This window comes from Neolamprologus multifasciatus, chromosome 11, assembly GCF_963576455.1.
Source record: "Neolamprologus multifasciatus chromosome 11, fNeoMul1.2, whole genome shotgun sequence".
In the NCBI taxonomy this organism is placed as follows: domain Eukaryota; kingdom Metazoa; phylum Chordata; class Actinopteri; order Cichliformes; family Cichlidae; genus Neolamprologus; species Neolamprologus multifasciatus.
The window spans coordinates 18001094-18023550 of NC_140449.1; the positions used below are offsets into that span (position 1 = coordinate 18001094).

The 22457-nt window shown below is 39.4% G+C and overlaps 1 protein-coding gene across 1 annotated transcript; it reads left to right on the forward strand.

Annotated features, from left to right (window-relative positions):
* The first annotated feature begins 733 nt into the window (after positions 1–733).
* Positions 734–21714, forward strand: ankrd28b (ankyrin repeat domain 28b). The gene is made up of 28 exons (XM_085178607.1): positions 734–981; positions 5979–6062; positions 6542–6620; positions 7134–7204; positions 7303–7503; positions 8876–8963; positions 9184–9326; positions 9518–9730; positions 10616–10694; positions 10776–10890; positions 11105–11187; positions 11376–11439; positions 11529–11597; positions 11674–11814; positions 12019–12130; positions 12280–12306; positions 15104–15178; positions 15276–15477; positions 15569–15656; positions 15739–15856; positions 17199–17418; positions 18671–18758; positions 18847–18930; positions 19072–19217; positions 19353–19435; positions 19558–19640; positions 19787–19878; positions 20053–21714. The coding sequence occupies exons 1-28, from the start codon at positions 955–957 to the stop codon at positions 20334–20336; spliced, it is 3159 nt and encodes a 1052-aa protein (XP_085034733.1). The 5' UTR covers positions 734–954; the 3' UTR covers positions 20337–21714.
* Positions 21715–22457: the final 743 nt, after the last annotated feature.

The following is a 22457-nucleotide window of genomic DNA, read 5'->3' on the forward strand; positions in this document are numbered from 1 at the left end:
GAAGGGCAGCCGACAAAAAATATTTAAATCACAAATCACTCCCCACCATCAAAACACATACATAAAATAAAATATTGTTTTAAATTGATTGCCATAAGCTAAAAGAGTTCCACTGCTTGTAGTTAAAAGGGAAGTCACTAGGTGGCCGTATTTCATCAAATTTCGGTGTTGGATCAGTAGACCTGAAACCCAATTCGCATTTTAGGACCGCCAGTAATTCACAGTTTTAATAAGTTCGCATTTCAGATCTAATTTACTGTTGTCGGTGTGAAATAAATAGATAGTACTGTTTTGTGTTTGTTTTGTGTGTTTGCTTACCTTTTTTAAAAAAGTTTCCAGGTGACACCCGTCAGCCCGGAGAACTCATATTACTGCTGTCAACACTTGACTCCCAGTGCCATCCATGGAGTTGCTGCAGCGGTTGCATGGTTGTCGCACTTGTGCAACTTCAGGATGAGTCACAGTTAGTAAATACAAAAACATGCAGATGTTCTCAAAACCACGTTATTCAGAGCAGTGCACCATGGGTAAATTACAATGTTAATAAATGTCACGTGGAATATAGAGTTTAAAATTGCTCCTTATAGAAAAATATCTACACTTATTAGCGCTGAGGGCAGTGCAATATTCAACAAAGTGCGTCTGTGCTGTTACAGAATGCAGCTGGCAACAACCAATCAGCGATTCACTTACTGATTTCTAGAGCGCTCTTAGCCTATCGGATTGCGTCTTTTCGGCGAGGTGAAATATGGTGGCGGCAATGTTATGGAGTTTCCGCTACTCCTCTCGCTTTCATGCCATCAGGTTAGGAAGCTAGCGAGCGAGCTAAGCTAGAGTCACGCTAGGCCTCCAGCAAAACCAGCGGCAGAAGCAACCGAGATCACACGCTGCTGTTCGGAAGGAGACAAGTATTCCTTTATGAACCTGCATGAGAGCTGTTAAAATACCACAAATATGGTGGTTCTCAAAATTCGAGACCAGGTAAGTAATGGCTGGTGTTAGAGGTTTACCGTAAGTTTGAACAAGTGGCCGGCTAATGTTAGCCTCGATTTCAGCGCTCGCCAGCGCAATGTAATTCGAGTCTTTCGAGCCTGACTCTGAAACGGAAGCATTTCCTTAATCTAGAATTTGAATTGTCTTCGATGAGGTGAAAGCTGGCTGAAGTACTGCGTGTAACATTCGAAGCCCCGTTGTTGTTCCTATCACGTTTGCACTCCGACACGTACTTAAATGGCTGTTGAGTTAAAAAGCAGCTAATGATGTTGTGTTTATTTCCAGCAATTAGCCCGAGCCTGCGTGAAATGCATCCAGCGACTCACTTGTGAAGTGACTAGTTAGCATATTGTGAGACAACAATGCTAAATTGTGTTTGTGCAGTCGCTTACGAGCAATTCTAGCGTTATTGATAAACAATAATTTCCTCTCTGTTGCTGTTACAGTGAGATTATTGTCATGACAGCCAAAGCGATCTGTTGATTGTGACATTACTGTGACAGCTAAACGTTTGTGGTTATATTTATGTTAGCAAAACCAACTAGTGATGTTTGTGGCAGCTGTAGGTTTAGAAAACCCTTAAATAACGATGTAGTTTTTGTTCACTGATTCACCAAACTATGTTATTTGGTGTCACAGTGGGGCAGGATAATGGAGTGATTGGATGTGAGCGGAGCTTCGTGCTAGTTTGGTGACTTTATTGTTTTTAAGAGGATTTATAACACTGTTACAGTTAAGCTATGCCTGTAATCAGACCTCTTTAGTGTTTGCCCTTATAGAAAAACTCAAAAAATATAAAACAAGACAGTTTCTTTTAGCTAGTATTCGCTTACTCTATACCCATGTGTACCGCGTTACTGGGAAAAATGCAGGTAAACTGCTGTGTAATGCTTTAATATATGAGGGCAATGGCAGTGTGACAGTATTAGATGTGTCATTTTAAACTCTGCAAAAAAAAAAACCACTTGACACCTACTTCGTGAAAACCAGAATAGCTCAGTGTTATCATTTTAAGGGCTTTGTTTTGCACATGCCTGCTATTCTGTCACATATGTACGCGCATGTGTCTTTTATGGTCTGTGTGTGCTTGAATGATCTGGGCTCCTGCGAGCCGGTGGAAGTTGCCAAAGAGCTGTCTCCATGGTGATGGTATTAACTAGCTTGGCTTGTATGAGGAGAGGAGGCACACAGTCCAGCAGTGAGAGAAGAGCATAGAAAATCTCCTACACCACCACCACTCATGCAGGACACGGAGAACTGAAAACAACAAAATGCAGATCTGTCCTTCCTTTTTGTTTTTAACATGGCGCAAATAGTGTTCGAACCACAAGAGTCTGCTTGTTGGCTGAATTTGTCCCCAGTAACTCTAACCTGCTTTGTGCCCTGCAGACATTCATGGGCATTATAATAACTAAACGAGTTAATTGTCCTTGTGTTTTAAAAGAAAGAAGAAGAAGAAAAAGCCACTGTATGCTGCTTGCTTGCTCGCTTTTGAGATGGCAGTCGTGGTTGTACAAGTTTGTAATGTCGTGATGGCTTCAATATATGTCGCTGGGAATAATCCACCCATGGCACCGCATATGTCTTGAATAGCTGTTGAAGGCTTATCCATAGCAGGGTGACCTTGATAGATTTAAAAAAATAAATAAATAACAACAATGACCCTTACAATGTTTGACATTTGGCTTATATGAAGTAAACTCAGCATTTTCCCTTACTTATTGTATATCCTTTCTGTCAGGTAAAGGTATAAATTCTTGGTTCTGTATTTAACTTCATGAAGCATGAGTCACTAAAAGGCATCAGGAAGTAGTACTGCAAAACCAGATGATTGCAAGTATATGTAGTTGTGCTTGAATAATGTTTTAAAGCGGGTTGCTGAAGATGCACTTTCATAAACCAAATGTCTTTTGCACATACAAACTGCATGCATGCACATTAACCTAATTGACTAGCTCGGCAGCCCGCTAAGTTGAATGATTGAATGCTAATGAATGCATGTACCCTGCATATTGCATCATTTTACCTGTACAATGGAAAGCAAAGAGAGGAGTCATTAAGTTCAGTGTTTTTGTTTTCTCTCAGCTAGTAGACTTATTTAGTATGTTTTGAGTTATTTTAAGCCAAAATCTATTTCAGGCATGTAAAGGTTATGAGTACATAATAGTGGTGTGAGGATCGATACTAAAGTATTGATTCTGTCAATACCAGATATTTATGTTCTAGAATCGATGCTCATATTAAAATATCAATATTTTATTAATTTGGGGTAAATTAGTAGTTTATGATTAACAGGAACAACGTGGAAAGTAACTATATTATTAGGATTTTCTAAATGATTTGTAGGAACTACTCCTTCTTCCGCTTGTCATAGTGATGCGAAATACAGCTGTATAAATGCATCGCTTGCTCAGGTGATGATCGTAAGCAGAGTCATGCGTGGAGCCGTTTCAGCTCCACAAACAGCCAAGACGTGGTTTGTGACACAAAAGTAAATCATTACACAGAATATGATGATGAGTTTATGATGAGGCTAACTGAAGAAGAGGAGAGGGACAGGTGCTGCTAGGAAGTCCTTTGGTGCTACAGGCAGATACTTTCCAGGTACAGAGAGGGAAAATGTGGAGCTGTTGGTGATGTGTAACACTAAAAATACAATTCAAACATACATAAGATAGATAATAACATGTATCTAGGAAATGGTTCTCAGCTTTATTATCATTTTAAATCAGTCATATATGTTTTTAATTGTTAATTCAATCTTTTTAAAATGTAGGCATTAAATTTTCAGGCTTTTTTTGCCTTTTTTTTTTTTTGCTTTTCTTTTATATTTATTTATATATCTATATCTATATATATATATATATATATATATATATATATATATAGAGAGAGAGAGAGAGAGAGAGAGAGAGAGAGAGAGAGAGAGAATTCTTCATAATTGAATGATAAGAACAAGAAGTCTGATGTCATGTATCCATTATGAAGGTACATTTTGAAAGACAATACTTTGGATTTTCTAAACACATTAAGTTTTTGTACAAAGTGTCTGTATTGGATCACAATCACCAATACCAGTCTGAATTTTACTTGGTAGCTGATCAGAAAGGAAATCAGTGGCATCGCACGTCATTAGTAGATAACGCAATGTTTCATGATGCAGGCAGCAGATTATTTTAAAAGCAGTTTCCTTCTCTCGGCCACTTTTCGTTCATGCATTTTGTTTTGCATATATGCTGTCTTATTCATTCAGGTTAAGATTTCTCACTTATAGTGTATTTCTTAGGAATATAGTTTTTAATTGGGGGTTCAGCTGTAACACTTTAAAATGTCAGGAATGCTCTGCCTGGAAGGGATCTCCTCCTCTCCACTGTGTCTCTCATTTATCAGCAATTCCTAACCTTCTACCATCCAAAACTGATGTGGATTTTTTTTTTAAATCTTTATTTGCTGTTTTCTTTCATTTGCCAAATTGGTACCGTTGTTGAACTGTGACACAATACAAGGAAACTCGCTGTGGCACAAGTAGGCAGTCATAGCCAGATGAAGGGAGGTTTGCAGTGTAACTGAAGGGTGAGCTGTGAGAAATGTTATATAACGGCACTGTTTTAAATGAAGCTGTGTGGTGAGCAGCCTTCGCAAAGGTTTAATGGAAGAAAAGGTTTAAACCTCACTGAGTGCTGCAGGAGGATCAGTGCATATGAAGGGGTAAGCGCTGGTTGTAAAGTCACACGATCGGCCACGTTCCCTGGAAGTGTCTGGTTGGATGCCTGTGCGCATCCATTATCTACCTAATGTACAGGATGTTATTTAAATGACCACAACTTTTTAAAAGAAACATTTTTTTTCCTGTCATTTATGGTGTGGCAAATTCTAAATGCTGACCAACAAATGGCTTGCACTGAAGTCATAGAAAAATACACAACACTGCCAGTTATTCAAGTGAAAGTCAGCTTTATTATTCATAACTTTATTATGTAGAAAGCATTTATTAATATGTATAAAATGTGAGCAGTTTTTTAAGCATAAGCAAAAATGTTTTTTAAAGCCTATGTACACATAGCAAGTGTTTATACATAACTGGACAAGTGAGGAGTCATCAGTATGAAACTGAGAAAATGAGCATAGCGGCAATTTATTTTTATAAGGTGTTGCCAATTCAATGGCCAACGTGTCTATTAGGTTGAAATTTATTGTGTTCACATGTTTTGTCACTTTTTAGAAACATCGCAAGTGTTATGATGGAGTCAGTGAAAAGTTCCATTGTACACTCATGTTGAAAAACACACTGCTATCACTCTGTGTACACGATGATCAACAAGAGAGATTTCTCAAAGAACTTTGGTTCATTTTTATGCCAAAACTTGATCTTGTGTTCATGTTGGATGTGGTGAATGAGAGCAGCTGTGTACTTTTATTTTATTTTTTTTCCTGTTTTTGATTCCTGGCAGTGTGAAAGTAAGCAGCACAGTTCTCATTTTGAGTACAAGGTTTGGGTCTGTCTTTTTTAATGTCTTCATTCAAAAACTGCGATGTTTATCTCTGCTAACATGGCATGTTTACTTACCAACAGACAGAAAGTGCAGAACGGTGACAGACTTGACAGTCTGTGAAATGCGGAGTCATCATTTCATTGTTTGTTCTCTTTCTCCCAAAGAATAATGCTCTTTTACATTGCTTTCATTTGTGCTTTATTGAATGCCAATATTTGATCTTCAGATGAGTGTTGTGTATGTCCTGTGTTGCAAGCATGCTGAAGTCGTTAAGTTTAAGTTTGACGGATTATTGGTTTTCTCAGATTTTAACAATACCCATCAGACAGACAAGATTGTTACTCGCAGTTCATTGGGTTTGCTCTGTATGCAAATTGTAGTGATGGAAGCTGAGATGGTGTTACATGTCCACAAAGAAAAGTATCAAAATCATGATAATTTTGTCCTTTTTATTTATTGTGTGCTTTTTTTTTTTTTTTTTTTCTTTTACAGCCTCCTTTGCTGAAAGCTATTTTCAATGTAGATCCTGATGAAGTACGTTCGCTTATATTCAAAAAAGAAGATGTGAATGCACAGGTAAGCCCAACAGTTACAAATATCTGCATCTGTTTCCTCATATTATTGTTTTTTTTTGGGGGGGGGGCTAATGTGCAGTTGTCCTTGAAAGGCCTCGTGCAGCTCTTTCTTACAGATATTGTAGCATACAGAACAGCACTGCATGACCTGGCTCTTTTTTTTTTCTTTACTGCATTCCTCGTCAATATTACATATTCAAGTGGTGGTGTTTGTTTCAAAATAAGGCTGTTTTGTACTCGCTCGTGCTTCACTGCAAGGCTTTTCTTTATTTTTCTTAATTTGTTAAAACCACAATGTGGTGTTTGTATAAATATTTGTTCCTGTTAACACTACAGTGTTGCAAATGTTAAGGTAAATGTGTTTTTGTATTGCTACACCAGACCACTGCACATGTAATGAAGAGACAGATTGCAGTGTTTACTGCAAGTTGTTTTGTTTCTCTGTAATCTCAGCAGTGTCTTCCTGTTCACTTAATACAGGACAATGAGAAGCGAACTCCATTGCATGCTGCCGCCTATCTTGGAGATGCAGAAATTATAGAGCTGTTGATTCTATCTGGTATGTTTTCTTCTTAGTATTAATGCAATGATCACAAGAAAGTGCTTAAAGCCACAAATACTGGGTGAATTTTGGATTGTAGAAATGAGTGTTTCACAGGTGTCTGGAGAGATTATCTAACAGTTTTTAATCAGAGAAAATAAGTCATGCTCTTAAAATGTGAAATGTTAAAAATATTATAGATGTGCCTATAATTATCCTCCTAATACTGGGAGCACATGACATACTGCTTTTTCTTTCTTCTCTTTTCTAAACTCAAGGTAGCTGTGTGTGTGTGTGTGTGTACATAATGGCACTTTTAATAGCAAAGTGTTGTTTAATAGCAAACAAGCAATCATTCCTCTGCATACAGTATGATGAGATATTTGAAATGTCTCTACACCTCTTTCAGCCTTTTCTGAACTTTTCTAATTTAGTCTCTTCAAAAACTGTTGAATACCTTCTTGTCGAAACGTTGCACCATATGCAGCAAAACCATATGAGTTTAAATAGCCTTTGCTTCTTCACTTCTAGGTGCAAGAGTAAATGCCAAAGATAACAAGTGGCTCACTCCCCTGCACCGAGCGGTGGCCTCCTGCAGTGAGGTATGTGAATTTTCCCCTTGTTCTCTGTCATACACACTACAAGACACAGGTTTGCATATCCAAACAATGTAAACCTACTTGTTGTTTTTTCTTCACAGGATGCTGTCCAGGTGTTGCTGAAACACTCGGCTGATGTAAATGCCCGAGACAAAAACTGGCAGACGCCACTTCACATCGCCGCCGCCAATAAGGCGGTCCGCTGCGCCGAAGCCCTCGTGCCACTACTCAGCAATGTGAATGTGTCAGACAGAGCAGGCCGCACCGCGCTGCACCATGCAGCCTTCAGCGGTCATCTGGAGGTAAATTTAAACCCTAAGGCATTGTTAGATTAAGCTGTGCTTAAGGAGGCACTTTAACATCTTTGGAATCGATGTGGTTGCGCATTAATGAATTGATATAGCAGCTGAACGTTTGGTATCAGCTTTCTTAAGGAGCAGAGTGTTAATGTAGAGGGTTGGTGAGGTTTTGTGGTTGTAAAGTGTGCAATGTCTTTGAGTATAACCTCTTCAGTAATCCTCATATTGATTGATTTAAATTGCTGTGTGCTACATAGATCGTTTTTCCTGGCAAACTGTCAGAGTATGCTAGCATTACTGGGTGTGTTTACCTGGCTGTTATTAGAATTTCCCGATCTCTTTCTGTTTCTGCTTGCCTCAAGAATGATTAAACACTGGTGGGCACTCTGCCATGCAGTGCAGAATAATGGTCACATTATTTGCCCATTTAACAAGTGTTAGTTGAGACAAGCAACATCCACATATATGTCTGCTGAATTTTAGTAGCGCATGACTAACCGACCGTTTGATCCCGGATTCAGTTGCGCAAAATCTGGTCCAGTCATCCAAATGCTTCCTGACATCAGGGCACCCTCTTAAGTTAAAGAGGGCAGCTTTTCAATGTTTAATGAGCCAGCTACATTGAATTAAAGAGCACAAACTACATTTCCAGACATGGCTTAAGACTGAGTGGGCTCTCTGCATGCAGTCATAAATTGTGGTCGCATACTTAAGGGTGCTGGATGCACAGATAGTGCTTGACCAATCATGTGTCTGGATGCAAATTACCCATTGTAATCTTGTACTTGCATGCAAATTAGTTATCTTAAAAGTGAATTATCAAAAATTCATGCAAATGAATGCAAGTGCATACAAGCTATTTGGAGCATCTTTTAGGTATACAGTGGATTCAAGTTAAGCATATAAATATGAAAAAGGTGAGTCTATGGAGGTCTGTTCCAAGAGAAGAATGCCACACTACTGGCTGTACAAGACAGGATATTTGGAAATGCATGTTTTCTTGTTTAATCTTAATTATAATTGTTCGATTGGCATACCTGCACAGAATCTGTGCAAAAGGGTGACAAGGTTTCAACACTCATGTTTGCTCAGCAAGTTAAAAAATAACTTTAGAAACCCCTGCAGGTTCACCTAATTTCTATTATATTAAAGTGAAGATACGCATACATTGACAAGACAATTGATCCAAGAGCGCTAAGATAAAGTCACTGAACTCATATATCTAATATGTACACACTGCATGCAGTGTATATAAGTTGCTACATTTATTGCAAATGGTAGATGGGTAGGTTGATGTTGCAGCGTCCCCTGATGTTTTTTCTCATCCCCTGTTTGTTTTTTTTTTGTTTTTTTTGTTTTTTTTTGCTACTTTTAGATGGTGAGACTCTTGCTCTCCAGAGGGGCCAACATCAATGCTTTTGACAAGAAGGACCGCCGTGCGATACACTGGGCTGCCTACATGGGTAAAAAATAATGCAGCTATAGAGATTTTTACATTTTCGTATTTGTTCATTTTTATGCAACTTTAGACATTCCTTTCTTCTTGTGGTCAATATAAACTTCTAAAAATCATCTGTTAAGATGTTTTTAAATGTTTACATTAGAGCAGATGCCATATGAACATAAAACGTGTCTAATATCTTTGTGTAAGCATTATGTAATTAAATCTCTTTTTATCTTCAGGACACATAGAAGTGGTGAAGCTGCTGGCATCACATGGAGCTGAGGTGGCCTGCAAAGATAAGAAATCTTACACCCCCCTACATGCGGCAGCCTCTAGTGGAATGATCAGCGTCGTCAAATACCTCCTGGACTTGGGGGTGGATGTAGGTTCCACCCACAAGCTTTTTGCCATCGCACTGTAGGCACTGCTATACTGTATGAGCTCAACAGGAGAGATATTTTTCAGTGGTGTTTCTAAATTGTGTGTTACAACTGTTCTAACTGTAACTGTTCTTTTATTTGTAGCACTTTATTCTCATTGTTTTAATTGCCTGCTGTTTTCCTGACTTTCTAGATCAATGAGCCCAATGCATATGGCAACACACCCCTCCACGTGGCCTGCTACAACGGGCAAGATGTGGTTGTGAACGAGCTCATAGACTGTGGAGCCAACGTCAACCAGGTGAACGAGAAGGGCTTTGCCCCTCTGCATTTCACCGCCGCCTCGCGTCACGGAGCACTCTGCCTGGAGCTTCTGGTTTGCAATGGGGCAGATGTCAACATTAAAGTGAGTGAAAACCAGGCAAAGCTTGTTATTTAACAACAAAGTATTTACCTATTGTAGGGCTGTGCAATATGACCAAAATCTCATATGCTGAGATTAATTTTAAGACATTTCTCATCCTAATAACGATATATAACACAAAGTAGTGCATTTTCTGTAAATTATGTCAATCTCGGGTAACTTAACTTGTTAGAAGTTTTTTCAGCTGGGTGTCGTGTACCTGGAGTCAAGTGTTCATGAAACTATATATTTTTAGATAGAAGTTGTAACGACCACCATTTTCTTTGAGTATTTATTACATGGTATGCTGCGGGGAAAAGCCTGTTGTAACCTTTGAGTCTAAGGTTTATTTTGAGCAGCTGACGGCTCCTTTTGGCCTCCCATCCGTAAACTCTCTCCATACTCTTTGACACGATTCTTGCGTAGGTGGTTAAAGAGGTTTGTCATGTGTGAGTTTGTGCTGGGGACCGGTTTGCGGCATAATTTGCATAGTACAGTTTTCTGGTCTGTGTCAGACTTTTCATAACCAAACCATTTCCATGCTACAGAGGTAGCCCCTAGTTTAGTATTTCTGTTTGGAGCTACCTCATCTTCGCTGGCCATGCTGGTATTTTCTGTGCCTGCATTCACATGGTGGCCATCCAAACGATGAAAAAATGCGACACCACAAATTAAACGATAGTGTATAAAATCGCACAGCCCTAACCTCTTGCTTCCTTGTGTGTAAAAGTGTATTATTGTGCCTTCTTCCTACATGTGATAGGTCTTCTCATTGTTTGAGGGAAGCTGATTGACTTGGGTATTAAACTTTACTGTAAAAAGGCATAACTTAATAACTTATTAATAACTTAATATTAATAACTTAATAAGTTTTTGTTTTCAATTCAGAGTAAAGATGGGAAGACTCCACTCCACATGACAGCGATCCATGGGAGGTTCTCGAGGTCTCAAGCAATCATTGAGAAAGGTGAGCTGTTTCTCATACTGGACCCAGAAGCAAAAACTGCTTTTTAGTGTAACAGAGGCTAAATGCTTTTTCCCCCTAAAGGTGCGGAGATTGACTGTGAAGACAAGAATGGAAATACACCACTACACATTGCAGCTCGATACGGCCACGAACTCCTCATTAACACTCTCATCTCCAACAGAGCTGACACAGCTAAGTACGTGAGCCTTTCTGCTGATTTTTCAGTCAAGTCTTAGAACATATATTGAAGAGCCTTCCTTCTGAAAGCACACATGTAGTATCTGTTGTGTAACTCATATAAATGGTAATGTGCTAGTAATAGTCATTTTTTTTATTCCCACGTTAGCAACATTGTTGTGTACTGTTTGTATGATACAAAGTTTTTTGTTTTGTTTTGTTTTTTCATTCAGACGAGGAATCCATGGCATGTTCCCACTGCATTTAGCTGCTCTCAGTGGCTTCTCTGACTGCTGCAGAAAGCTCCTGTCTTCAGGTGAACAGCACTCAACTTTACTCATGCCCTGTCACAGCCTTCAGTGCAACGTGACACGAAGCTCACGTTTAAGTAGTTTAGAAATTCCTGACAGGAAAAAAAGTACAAAAATATATCATTTGCAATGTAAAACATTTTATAATATATCCTGAATGTGTCTCCTTCATAATCCCTTTTACCCTGTGCAGGCTTTGATATTGATACTCCTGATGACTTTGGGAGGACCTGTTTACATGCTGCAGCTGCTGGAGGGTCAGTACAGGATGGCTGAATATCGCCTTTAGTATTAAAGTATTGTGTAATTTTTAATCAAGTGACTATCTGTCTGTCTAACCCCTCAGAAACCTGGAATGTCTAAATCTTCTCCTCAACACTGGGGCTGACTTCAACAGAAAGGACAGCTTTGGCAGGTTTGTAGTATTTATTGGTGGATTTGGATCAAGAGTCAAATTTGAACAGGGAACTGAGCTGTGTTTGCTTTTCCAGGACCCCTCTGCACTACGCTGCTGCCAATTGTAACTACCAGTGCCTGTTTGCTCTGGTGGGGTCTGGGGCCAGCGTCAACGACCTAGACGAGCGGGGCTGCACTCCTCTCCACTACGCCGCTGCGTCTGACACAGATGGAAAGTCAGTAAATTCTCTCTATTAAAAATGGTGGATGTTGTGTGGGAGGTGGTTCATGTTTGTAGGTTTTCACAGATAAAAGTAAAAATAACCACCTGCATTATCCATTATGCTGAGTAGTGGTTTAGGACTAGAAGCCACAGCTTCTAGTGGCTGTGGCTTCTAGACTAGAAGCCACAGACGACAGCGCTTTTGTTGTGTCTGCAGGTGCCTGGAATATTTACTGAGAAATGATGCAAATCCGGGGATCCGGGACAATCAGGGCTACAATGCTGTGCACTACGCCTCAGCGTATGGACATCGCCTTTGTCTGGAGCTGGTAAGAACTTCAATCCAGAGTACATGACACTTAACAGCCACCATGTCCCTGTTTTCATATTTGTGTTTTGTGGAATTCTGCTTAAAGAATTGCCTGTTTTGTTTTGTTTCTTTGTTTGTTTGTGTTTTTTTTCCTGTGTTCTTTAACAGATTGCAAGTGAAACACCCCTAGATGTGGTAAGTTGATTTTTAGTTCTTTAGTACTTCTTTTTAGGCTCTTGAAGACATTTCACCTCTTGTCTGAGAGGATTCTTCAGTTATAAAAGTGAAGAATCCTATCATGGGGATTATGAGCTATTCAGCCCCTAGTGGTGCTTTCACCTTGGACTTAGTCCAGAGAGTTGTTGTCATCATTATTACTAGGGGTGGGGGAAAAAATCGATACTGTGTAGTATCGTGATATTTTGTTTGCTAATAATCTATCGATACAGGGACAGCAGAAATCGATATTTTGTTACAAAAAAAGTTTTTGTGGACTGGAACATGCTCTGACTTCAGAGCATGTTCACATGATGGCTCCTTTTTCTGAGCAAGAATCCTGACATTCCTTCACTGTCCAAATGTGTTTAACTTTTTTTATGGCAGCAATAAACATGACAGTTTACTTATTTTAATTTAAGACATTTTTTATTTTAATTAAGTTTAAAACTTTTTTATTTAATGTAAAATTATATTTTGTTTTAATTTACTTTCAAATTCTTCAGTTGCTGAATGGGCTGCATAGTTTTCACAAATTGCATAGTTCAGAATAGCTATAATTGTACCAGATGGTTGCATTCAGTTAAGTTGGACTAGACTGTAATACAAACCGTTCAGTTTGTCAACAATATAACTGACTGAAATGAGACAAAGACTGAGTGTGAGACTTTGATATTAGATAAAATGAATATTGATAAAGTTTACCTTTATGTACAGAATCTGAATATCGCAAAATATTTTAAAAAATTGCAATAATATCGTATCATGCGTTAAGTATTGTGATAATATCGTATCGTGGGATGTATGGTGATTCCCACCTCTAATTATTACGTTATTGGGGTTGCACATTTCAAGATGTGAGTGAATCATCTGGGAGGGGATCTCAAGACTGTGTTATAGTTGGTGTTTTAGGCCACCACCTGTTCTGAAATGGTTGTTCTGTTTGGGCATAGATGACTTCTTTTACTCCTCCTTGAATCGTCTGTGTTCTCTGGATGACGTCTTGGTTCTCCCCTGGTGAATGTCTGACATTTTGTCTCATGCCTCTTTGCTCATAACTAAAAGTACTCTGTTAATGTGTGCGTTCCTTTTTCTTTTGCCTTGGAGGGAACGTTTTCTGTATAGTTGTGTAAGCTTCTGATAACCCTAAGTTTGTGTTCCACTGGGGGGTGGGTTTTAGGGGTGGGTGAAAAAATCGATACTGTGTAGTATCGTGATATTTTGTTTGCTAATAATGAATCAATACAGGGACAGCAGAAATCGATATTTTGTTACAAAAAACGTTTTTGTGGACTGGACTCTGACTTCAGAGCATGTTGATCAGCTCCTTTTTCTGAGCAAGAATCCTGACATGACATTCATGTCCAAATGTGTTGAACTTTTTTTTTTTTTTGCAGCAATAAACATGTTTTATTTTATCCATCCATCCATCCATTCGCTTCCGCTTATCCTTTTCAGGGTCGCGGGGGGCGCTGGAGCCTATCCCAGCTGTCATAGGGCGAGAGGCGGGGTACACCCTGGACAGGTCGCCAGTCTGTCGCAGGGCCAACACACAGGGACAGACAACCATTCGCACTCACTTTCATTCGCACATTCACACCTAGTGACAATTTGGATTATCCAATTAACCTATTCCCACAAGCTGCATGTCTTTGGACAGTGGGAGGAAGCCGGAGTACCCGGAGGGAACCCACACAAACACGGGGAGAACATGCAAACTCCACACAGAAAGACCCCGGCCTGATGGTGGAATTGAACTCAGGACCTTCTTGCTGTGCGGCAACAGTGCTAACCACCGTGCCACCGTGCTGCCCTGTTTTATTTTAATTAAGTTTAAAACTTTTTTATTTAATGTAAAATTATATTTTGTTTTAATTTACTTTCAAATTCTTCAGTTGCTGAATGGGCTGCATTGTTTTCATAAATTGCATAGTTCAGAATAGCTATAATTGTACCAGATGGTTGCATTCAGTTAAGTTGGACTAGACTGTAATACAAACCGTTCAGTTTGTCAACAATAAAACTGACTGAAATGAGAGAAAGACTGAGTTTGAGACTTTGATATTAGATAAAATGAATATTGATAAAGTTTACCTTTATGTACAGAATCTGAATATCGCAAAAATATTTTTAAAAAATTGCAATAATATCGTATTGTGCGTTAAGTATTGTGATAATATTGTATCGAGGAATGTATGGTGATTCCCACCTCTAGTGGGTTTCTGGTAAATTTCAGTGTTCAGGCTACTATCTCCCTCGGTTGAATGGTAACCTGTTTTTCTTGGTGTCCTTGATGTTTTTTTTATTTCATTTCTTGAGTTTGTAGAAGAGAAGAAGCCTCTCAAATGAGGAGTCTCTTCATAAACCTAGCAAGAAGTACCACAAAACTCTATGACTGAGGCCTTATTTTCTGGACCTGTGGGTCTGGTTGAGTCCAAGTGATGGAATTTTTTTCATTAGTCAGTGAGCACAAGGGTCCCTACAGATGTTCGTTTGTGATCGCCCAAACTCATCTGCAGAAACATTTTTATTACAATACAAAAGCCCCAAGCAACAGATTTCAGCCAAACTTCAAAGACGTATAACAGGAAGGACTTTTCTGCTGTGATGTCTCCAGCTGTCTGTAACTCTGTCTACAACAGAGTATAATCAAGGCTTGAGAAACTACACCAACATATTTTTTTTTGCAGTTTTTATGTATATAAAATAGGACACATGCAGTAGGAAAGGAAACAATATCTGAATCAGGTTCTCATGTGTGTCTTGGCTTATTCAGCTAATGGAAACCTCAGGGACAGACATCCTGAACGATGTGGATGTCAGAGCCCCTGTCAGCCCCCTGCATCTTGCTGTGAGTAATTTGAAACACTTGGTTTTATCCTTCTGGTGAGCAGTACATGTCACCAGCATCAGCAGTAACTTTATAATGGGGGAAATCCACCTTTCAGGCATACCATGGTCACCATCAAGCTATGGAGGTTCTGGTGCAGTCTCTGCTGGATCTGGATGTGAGAAACAGCCAAGGGCGCACACCCCTGGACCTGGCTGCCTTCAAAGGGCATGTGGAGTGTGTGGATGTCCTAATCAACCAGGGAGCCTCCATCTTGGTGAAAGATTACACCTTGAAGCGAACCCCTATACATGCTGCAGGTATGTTAGACGTGGAGTTACAAATAAAATTTCCTGAACCTGAAAATTCAGACCCAAATACAACATGATAAGTAATTAATCTTTCCCGCAGCTACCAATGGTCACTCAGAGTGTTTACGTTTGCTCATTGGAAATGCTGATCTTCAAAGTGCAGTAGACATTCAAGATGGGAATGGACAGTAAGTTCAATGAAAATCTTTTTATTTTATTTCCATTCTTATTCTAAAGTCATTGCTAACATTATTGCCTCATATCTCCTAGAACCCCTCTCATGCTTGCGGTCCTGAGTGGACACACAGATTGTGTGTATTCTCTGCTAAATAAAGGAGCCAATGTAGAAGCCAAAGACAAATGGGGCAGGACAGCCCTGCACAGAGGGGTAAGTAAATGTCATTATTTTTACTCATATTTCTGTGCATAACTTTATTCACAGTTTTCAGTATGGATACCTAAATCTTGCTACCATTATCAGAATTTACATGTTTATTTCTTGGCCTTTGTGGAATGAGTGTGTCTTTCAAATATCGCAACAACACAATAATCACAACAGTTTTTTTGTTTTGTTTTTGTTTTTTTTACTGTGTTGCAAGGAACATTTAACTTATTGCCAACCAACCAGCATGTCAGACATGTAGTCCAGTCTCGCTTTTCGAAATATTGCTGGTCAACATCCTCATTTTCTCCTGATTAGATAGTTGCAAGTCATTGTGTACATGCCTAAATGTAGTATCTACAGTTGGTACAAAACAGCAGCAAGTATATTCACACTAATCACAGGGAACACATCACTCACAGAATGACAGTAACTTCCCATTTGCTTCAGATTTTGCTTTTAAATCACTACATGGCATGGCTCTACTTGATATGTTAGAACTCCTAATACCTCATACCACCCCTAGACCCTTCAGAATCAGTTGCTGTTACATATTTTACGGTTCACGCTTAAAACAAATGGCAAACTGTTTTTGCCCAGTTCTGTGGAACAAACTTCCTCTCGCAATTCTATCAGCACAATCATTTCCCCATTTAGAAATAAATAAACGAACTTCAGGAAAGTATGGACTGGCTTTTACATATTGTTTTCTTTTTTTTACTTTTGCTTTCTTTGTCTATCTTCTTTATTCATTAATGTTATGCTTTTTGGAATGTTTTTAGTACTAATATTTTTTGTAAGTTATATAAAGGACCTTGTGTGATTTTTTCCGTAATGTATCGGTTTACACATTTAGTTGGCAAGCGAAAGGTCGATAGTTGAATTCCAGTCTCAGATGCAAAACTCTCTACCCAGTATGACTTTACAACACTCCTACTGTGCCAACTTTCTACACAAATATGCTCTATTTGGACAACAGACATGCCAGCTTATATTGAAAAGAAAACCTTGCCATCAAGGCAACGTAGGCATCATGTTAGGAATCGATGTGGAAATATTCTGCTTTGGGATGCCCAAAAGGCAGTCAAGATACTGAAAGTAAAAAGAGGCTGACTTCTACTATAGTGCAGTGACCCAACGTAGACCCTCAAAATGTACAATAAACAACTTAAAGAAAAAGAAGCAACACTCATGGAGGAAATATTGTGAAAACTGGGTAGTGCTGCGAGTATCTGAGAGGTTTCTCTGAAACCTCTTTTTTTTTTTTTTTTTTTTTTTTTTTTAACATATTGTATGTTGTCATTCTGACGTAAGCCAGTTATTGGTAAAACCTGTTTTCTGTTCTCAGGCGGTGACTGGCCATGAGGAATGTGTGGAAGCTTTGCTTCAGCACAGCGCCAGCTTCCTGGTGCGAGACTGTAAAGGGCGCACACCGATCCACCTGGCAGCGGCGTGTGGACACATAGGGGTACTGGGAGGCCTTCTGCATGCTGCCCAATCAGTGGAAACACTCCCTGTCTTAACAGACAACCAAGGCTACACCCCACTGCACTGGGCCTGCTACAATGGTACAGAGAAGAGGGCTTTATGACATTCCGTGTAGATAAAGACATTTACATGTGATGGTTAGAACATGCAAGCATGCCACTAAGTGCAGTAGATTAGTATAATGAAGCACTTAAGTAAATGTGGTTGGAATATAGCCAAGCACATCTTTTCCATGTTTATTGCTTGTTCATCATACAGATGGCGACAGAGTTATTAGTCCCGTCTTAAAAAAATGTTGTTTCCCAAGTGCTGCTAAACAAGGAAAGGAATTTTTCTTTTATAGTTTTTTCAAGCATCCAAGTTGTTTTTTGGATGCCTACATTATTTTACTTTGCACACAGAGATAAAATGATTTCACAAAAACTAAGACGGTTAAAATTATTAGCCTCCTTGGTGCTCCTTTCCCCAAACATAAACAGTGTCTCTGTGGACCGAGAGCTCTGGTTTAGTCTCATCTGACTAAAGGACACACTTCCAGTATGCATACTCTTTCTCCAAGTTGTCCTTAGCATACTTCAGTCTGGCTTTTCTTGGTGTGCAATCTCACAGTCCATTCCTTTGCATGGTTCTAGTGATTCTCTTCTGAGCGTATAATTCCCAACTTAGCTAAAACATTCACTCATGTTTTGGCAGTTGCTAAGGGGTCTTTAGACACATCTCTCACTAGTTTCCTTTCCAGAGATTTTGAAATCTTTTGCTTCCTACCTCTGCCAGACTTTTTCTGTCCTGTGTGGCTCTCTTTGAATTTCTTATTGATGGTTCTCACTCCAGTTCTCAGTACTTGGAAATGCTGTGATAACTTTGTATATCCTTCCTCTGCTTTGTGAGCATCAACAATTCTTTTCCTCAAGTCTAAACTGATTTGTTTTGTTTTTGGTATTATGCTTTCTCAAGCTCAAACTCTTGCTGAAGTTTTTTTTTTGTACTGTGCTCAAAGCTCGTAAATTAAAGGACATCATTCCACGGCAGTGATTCGTGCTATGGCTCAGTTAAAACAAAAAAAGTGAAATAATTATGCAGCACAAATAGAAATAATTTATGCTTTCTAAAGAAAACTAGTATGTTAAGAAATGCTATGTTGAAATCTCTGTTTTTCTGTTAAAAATGGCACTTAGGACGCTTTTGACCCAAACTTTGCATTTCATAGGGGGACTAATACAGTCTTCCTCATTGGCACAGTTCTCTTATGCACACCCTTAGGCTAGTTTTGACACATCCTGGTCATTATTGCTATGTTAATGCTGTAACTAGCTAATGTTTTCATTCTTGCAGGTCACGATACGTGTGTGGAGGTTTTGCTGGAGCAAGAGGTTTTCCACAAGGCTGATGGCAATTCTTTCAGCCCCCTCCACTGCGCTGTGTAAGACCTAGAGCTGTTTTCTCTTGATCAATTTGTGTAAGGACGGAGCATCTACCAGATTAAATAGTGCTGTTTTTTTATTCCTTAGGATCCATGACAACGAAGGTGCTGCTGAGATGCTGATAGACACACTGGGCCCTGCAATTGTCAATTCCAAAGACAGTAAAAACAGGCACGTATGATGTTACAAGATAAATATTAATTCAAGCCTGAATAGAATTGTAAAGCACCTGATTCTGGGAACGAGCGTAAGGAAGTGAAGGTTCATATCACTGAATAAATACTGAGCCTTGCTTTGATGTTGCACGTGCAGGACCCCGCTCCACGCAGCAGCCTTCACTGACCACGTGGAGTGTCTCCAGCTGCTGCTGAGCCACAACGCTCAGGTCAACGGTGTCGACGCCGTAGGGAAGACACCGCTCATGATGGCTGCTGAGAACGGCCAGACCAACGCTGTCGGTACGAAGGCTTTAACTATTAGCCTGGCAAATATCACAGCGGGACATAATAATCAAGTGGAGGATTGAATTAATAAACTGCTTTATTGAATTAACTTCATTTTGTTTTTCCTGTGTTTGATCATGTCACCATTAGAGGTGCTGGTGAGCAGTGCAAAAGCAGATCTCACTCTACAAGATGCTGCAAAGAACACTGCACTACACCTGGCCTGCAGTAAGGTGTGTACTACCATATGGTGGCACTGTGCTCTTAGTCTGCACAGTGTCTTGCCGAAGTTTTTAAATATGAGAAAGGATGAGCATTTACCACTCTGTGTGGCTCTTTTTATACCCATCCATAGGGACATGAAACCAGTGCCTTGTTGATATTGGAGAAGATTACAGACAGAAACCTCATAAATGCTACTAATGCCGCCTTACAGACGTACGTATCACTTATATCATATTAGTACCTCGCTTGTTAGTGCATTATTGTTAATAACTGAATTCTTAATGTCAAAATGTACAAAACAAATTAGTAAGTATTGACTAGCTTGTCACCGATTTCAAAGATGTATCTTGTCTTTTAAGGCCTCTACATGTGGCTGCAAGAAATGGCCTGACTGTGGTAGTGCAAGAGCTGCTTGCAAAGGGAGCCAGTGTCCTTGCAGTTGATGAAAATGGTAAATTCACTGTAGTTTTTTTTTGTTTGTTTGTTTTAATTATTATTATTTTTGTCTTACTTACGGGATTTGGTGTGCATCCTTGGGCACAGCAGGATTAGAAGCTGACTGCAAATGTTTTCTTTGCATTAATTTTATGGAGCATAAAATATTGTTGTGTTGTTATTTCCTCAGGTTACACGCCCGCCTTGGCTTGTGCCCCCAACAAAGATGTGGCAGACTGCCTAGCCCTCATCCTGGCCACCATGATGCCTGTGTCTCCCTGCACCCCGGCACCAACCCTCCCATTCAGTGCCATTAACCATTACACTACCAGCCCCTCTAAGAGCGTCACCTTCGACAGCCTGCCCGTGCTGCGTGGCGAGCACAGCTCATACTGCAGCTTCAACAACATCAGCCACCACGACGGCTTCTACAAAGACGAGGAGCTCAACGACTCTGATTCAGAGACGTACTGAAGGAAGGGAGAAAGTGATAAATGCATAAACACACGCTGTGTCTTAAAAATCACCCACCATGAGTTTGGGAGGGCAGAATGAGACACAAGCCCCCACAGGAGCCTTAAGAGTCCCCCCACCCCACCCCTTCATCACCACCACCCCCAGAGAGCGAGCAAGTGAGGGAGGAGGTGCAGCAGGCTGGCCAACGCTCATCACCACCTCATCCAGCACTAGGTGTCCTTTCAACTAATACTGGACCTCAGTGACCACTGCTTTACCAACACGGACTTCTTGAGTGCTAAAACCTGGACTCGTTTGGTAGACGGCAACCTTTCTAAGGCAATAACATGCTGTAGACTGGTGGTTGCACATCACAGAGAGCTAAACCAACAGGGACCAAGAGACATGGATACATTTTAACCCAGTTTTAACTGTGCAAATGAGACTGAGAAGGCTTGGGTTCATCAGTGGTTCACTGTTTCTGTTAGAGTGTGTGTGTGTGTGTGTGTGTGCGCGTGTGTTTGGAGGGGTGGGGGGGTTCATGGGTTTATATCCGCACACTACACCCTTCAGAATGCACTTGTCCTTCAAGTCTGTAAAAGTCATACTGGGGGAAAAGATCATTTATTTTTTGAGATCAAATTTTTATTAAACCCATTTTTCATGTCTTAAATTCCTTATCCTCTAGAGGAAAACAAAAAAAAGTCAGGTTTTAATGATCTGAGTAATTTCAAAAAATTTGATATGTGCACCGGTTAATTATTAGGTCGAGCAACCTTAATTTTGTACATTGACTTGTCCATTGCGGTTTAGTCTTTGAAGAATAAATTATTTGTGTACTTCTGGTCCCTTTTTATGTGTTCATTTTGTGCCTTCATTAGTTACTGAGAAAGGATGGGTTTGTAGAGGCAGCTGTGAAAGTACAGTGGTGCACACTAGGTAAGTATTTAAACATTTGTGAGAAGCACTGATCCCTTACTGAGGTATTTAGGCTGAGCTTTGCGAGGAGAAACACTGTAAACCAATGATAGGACGGCATTTGATTTTTCTTCTGTCTGAATGATATTTTTGCTGTTATCTTAGTCAAAGTATTGACTTTTGCTTGCTTTAACTTCAAAAAAAGAGAGAGAAACCACTCGATTGTACCCTGATTCAAGAATTCACAGTTTTGTTTGTTGACAAATGCTTTTAACTGGAATTATGTAAAATACATTCGCTAGCTTCATTAGTATGGAAAAGTGTTTTTTTCTTTTCCTTGCTTTTTTTCTTGAAGAGGAATGAAACTAGCATGTATATAGGGAAAATGACTGTGAATTCAAGTTCCAATGAATTCTTTCAGTACTGAGATTGCTGTATATTTTATGAGTAATAAAGAAATGAGTTATTTAATGATGAACTTGATTTATTTTTTTGTTAAATGCTGTATTTATTTCTAATTGCAACTATCGTCATTTCTTTGTTTTGCTGGGAAAATGGGTGCAAGTGTACAAAAACATATGGAAATACAGTATATAAGGTAAAAACAGAGTTTGCATAATTCTAATGAGCTTGAAAGTCACTTTTCTGTGTTCATAATGTCATCATTTTTGACAAGATCCCAAACACCGCTGTCAGAAATGCAGGACCAAACCATGACAGAGACACAGGTGGCTGTAGACACTGTTGTACCTTTCTCCTGACCTGATGACGATTCATCACTCTATAAGACTTTTGCTACTGATTTACAGTCCAGTTCTTTTGTAATTTGGCATACCGCACCCTATTCTTACTGTTTCTGACTTTTAAGAATGACTTTTTGACAGCCACCTTTCCACTGAGACTATTTCTGATGAGGCAGTGAGCAGTTCAGGGGCCTGTTAGTGTACCATCATTCAATTACTATTAGTTATACTTTTGTTTTTTATTCTGTCATACAAATATAGAAATCATACAACTGCTGTTTTTATGGTGTAGAAATGTTACTGGCAGCCAATGAAAAGAGCTGCATGATTCTGTTCCATCCATATTTATTAATTTATTTAAAATGATGCATTAAACCAAAGACCGACTACAAGGTCTATGCTTAAACTCTAGATTCTAATATTTATTAGAAATAACTAAATAAAAGATAGTATCTAGTCTACACAACTGAATTTCTTT

Bases quoted from the DNA above. Each gene is read 5' to 3' on its own strand.
- ankrd28b (XM_085178607.1), top strand. From the start codon at position 955: ATGGTGGTTCTCAAAATTCGAGACCAG. The intron at 6,621-7,133 runs GTATGTTTTCTT...CTTCACTTCTAG, and splicing joins AGAGCTGTTGATTCTATCTG to GTGCAAGAGTAAATGCCAAA. The intron at 12,131-12,279 runs GTAAGAACTTCA...GTTCTTTAACAG, and splicing joins ATCGCCTTTGTCTGGAGCTG to ATTGCAAGTGAAACACCCCT.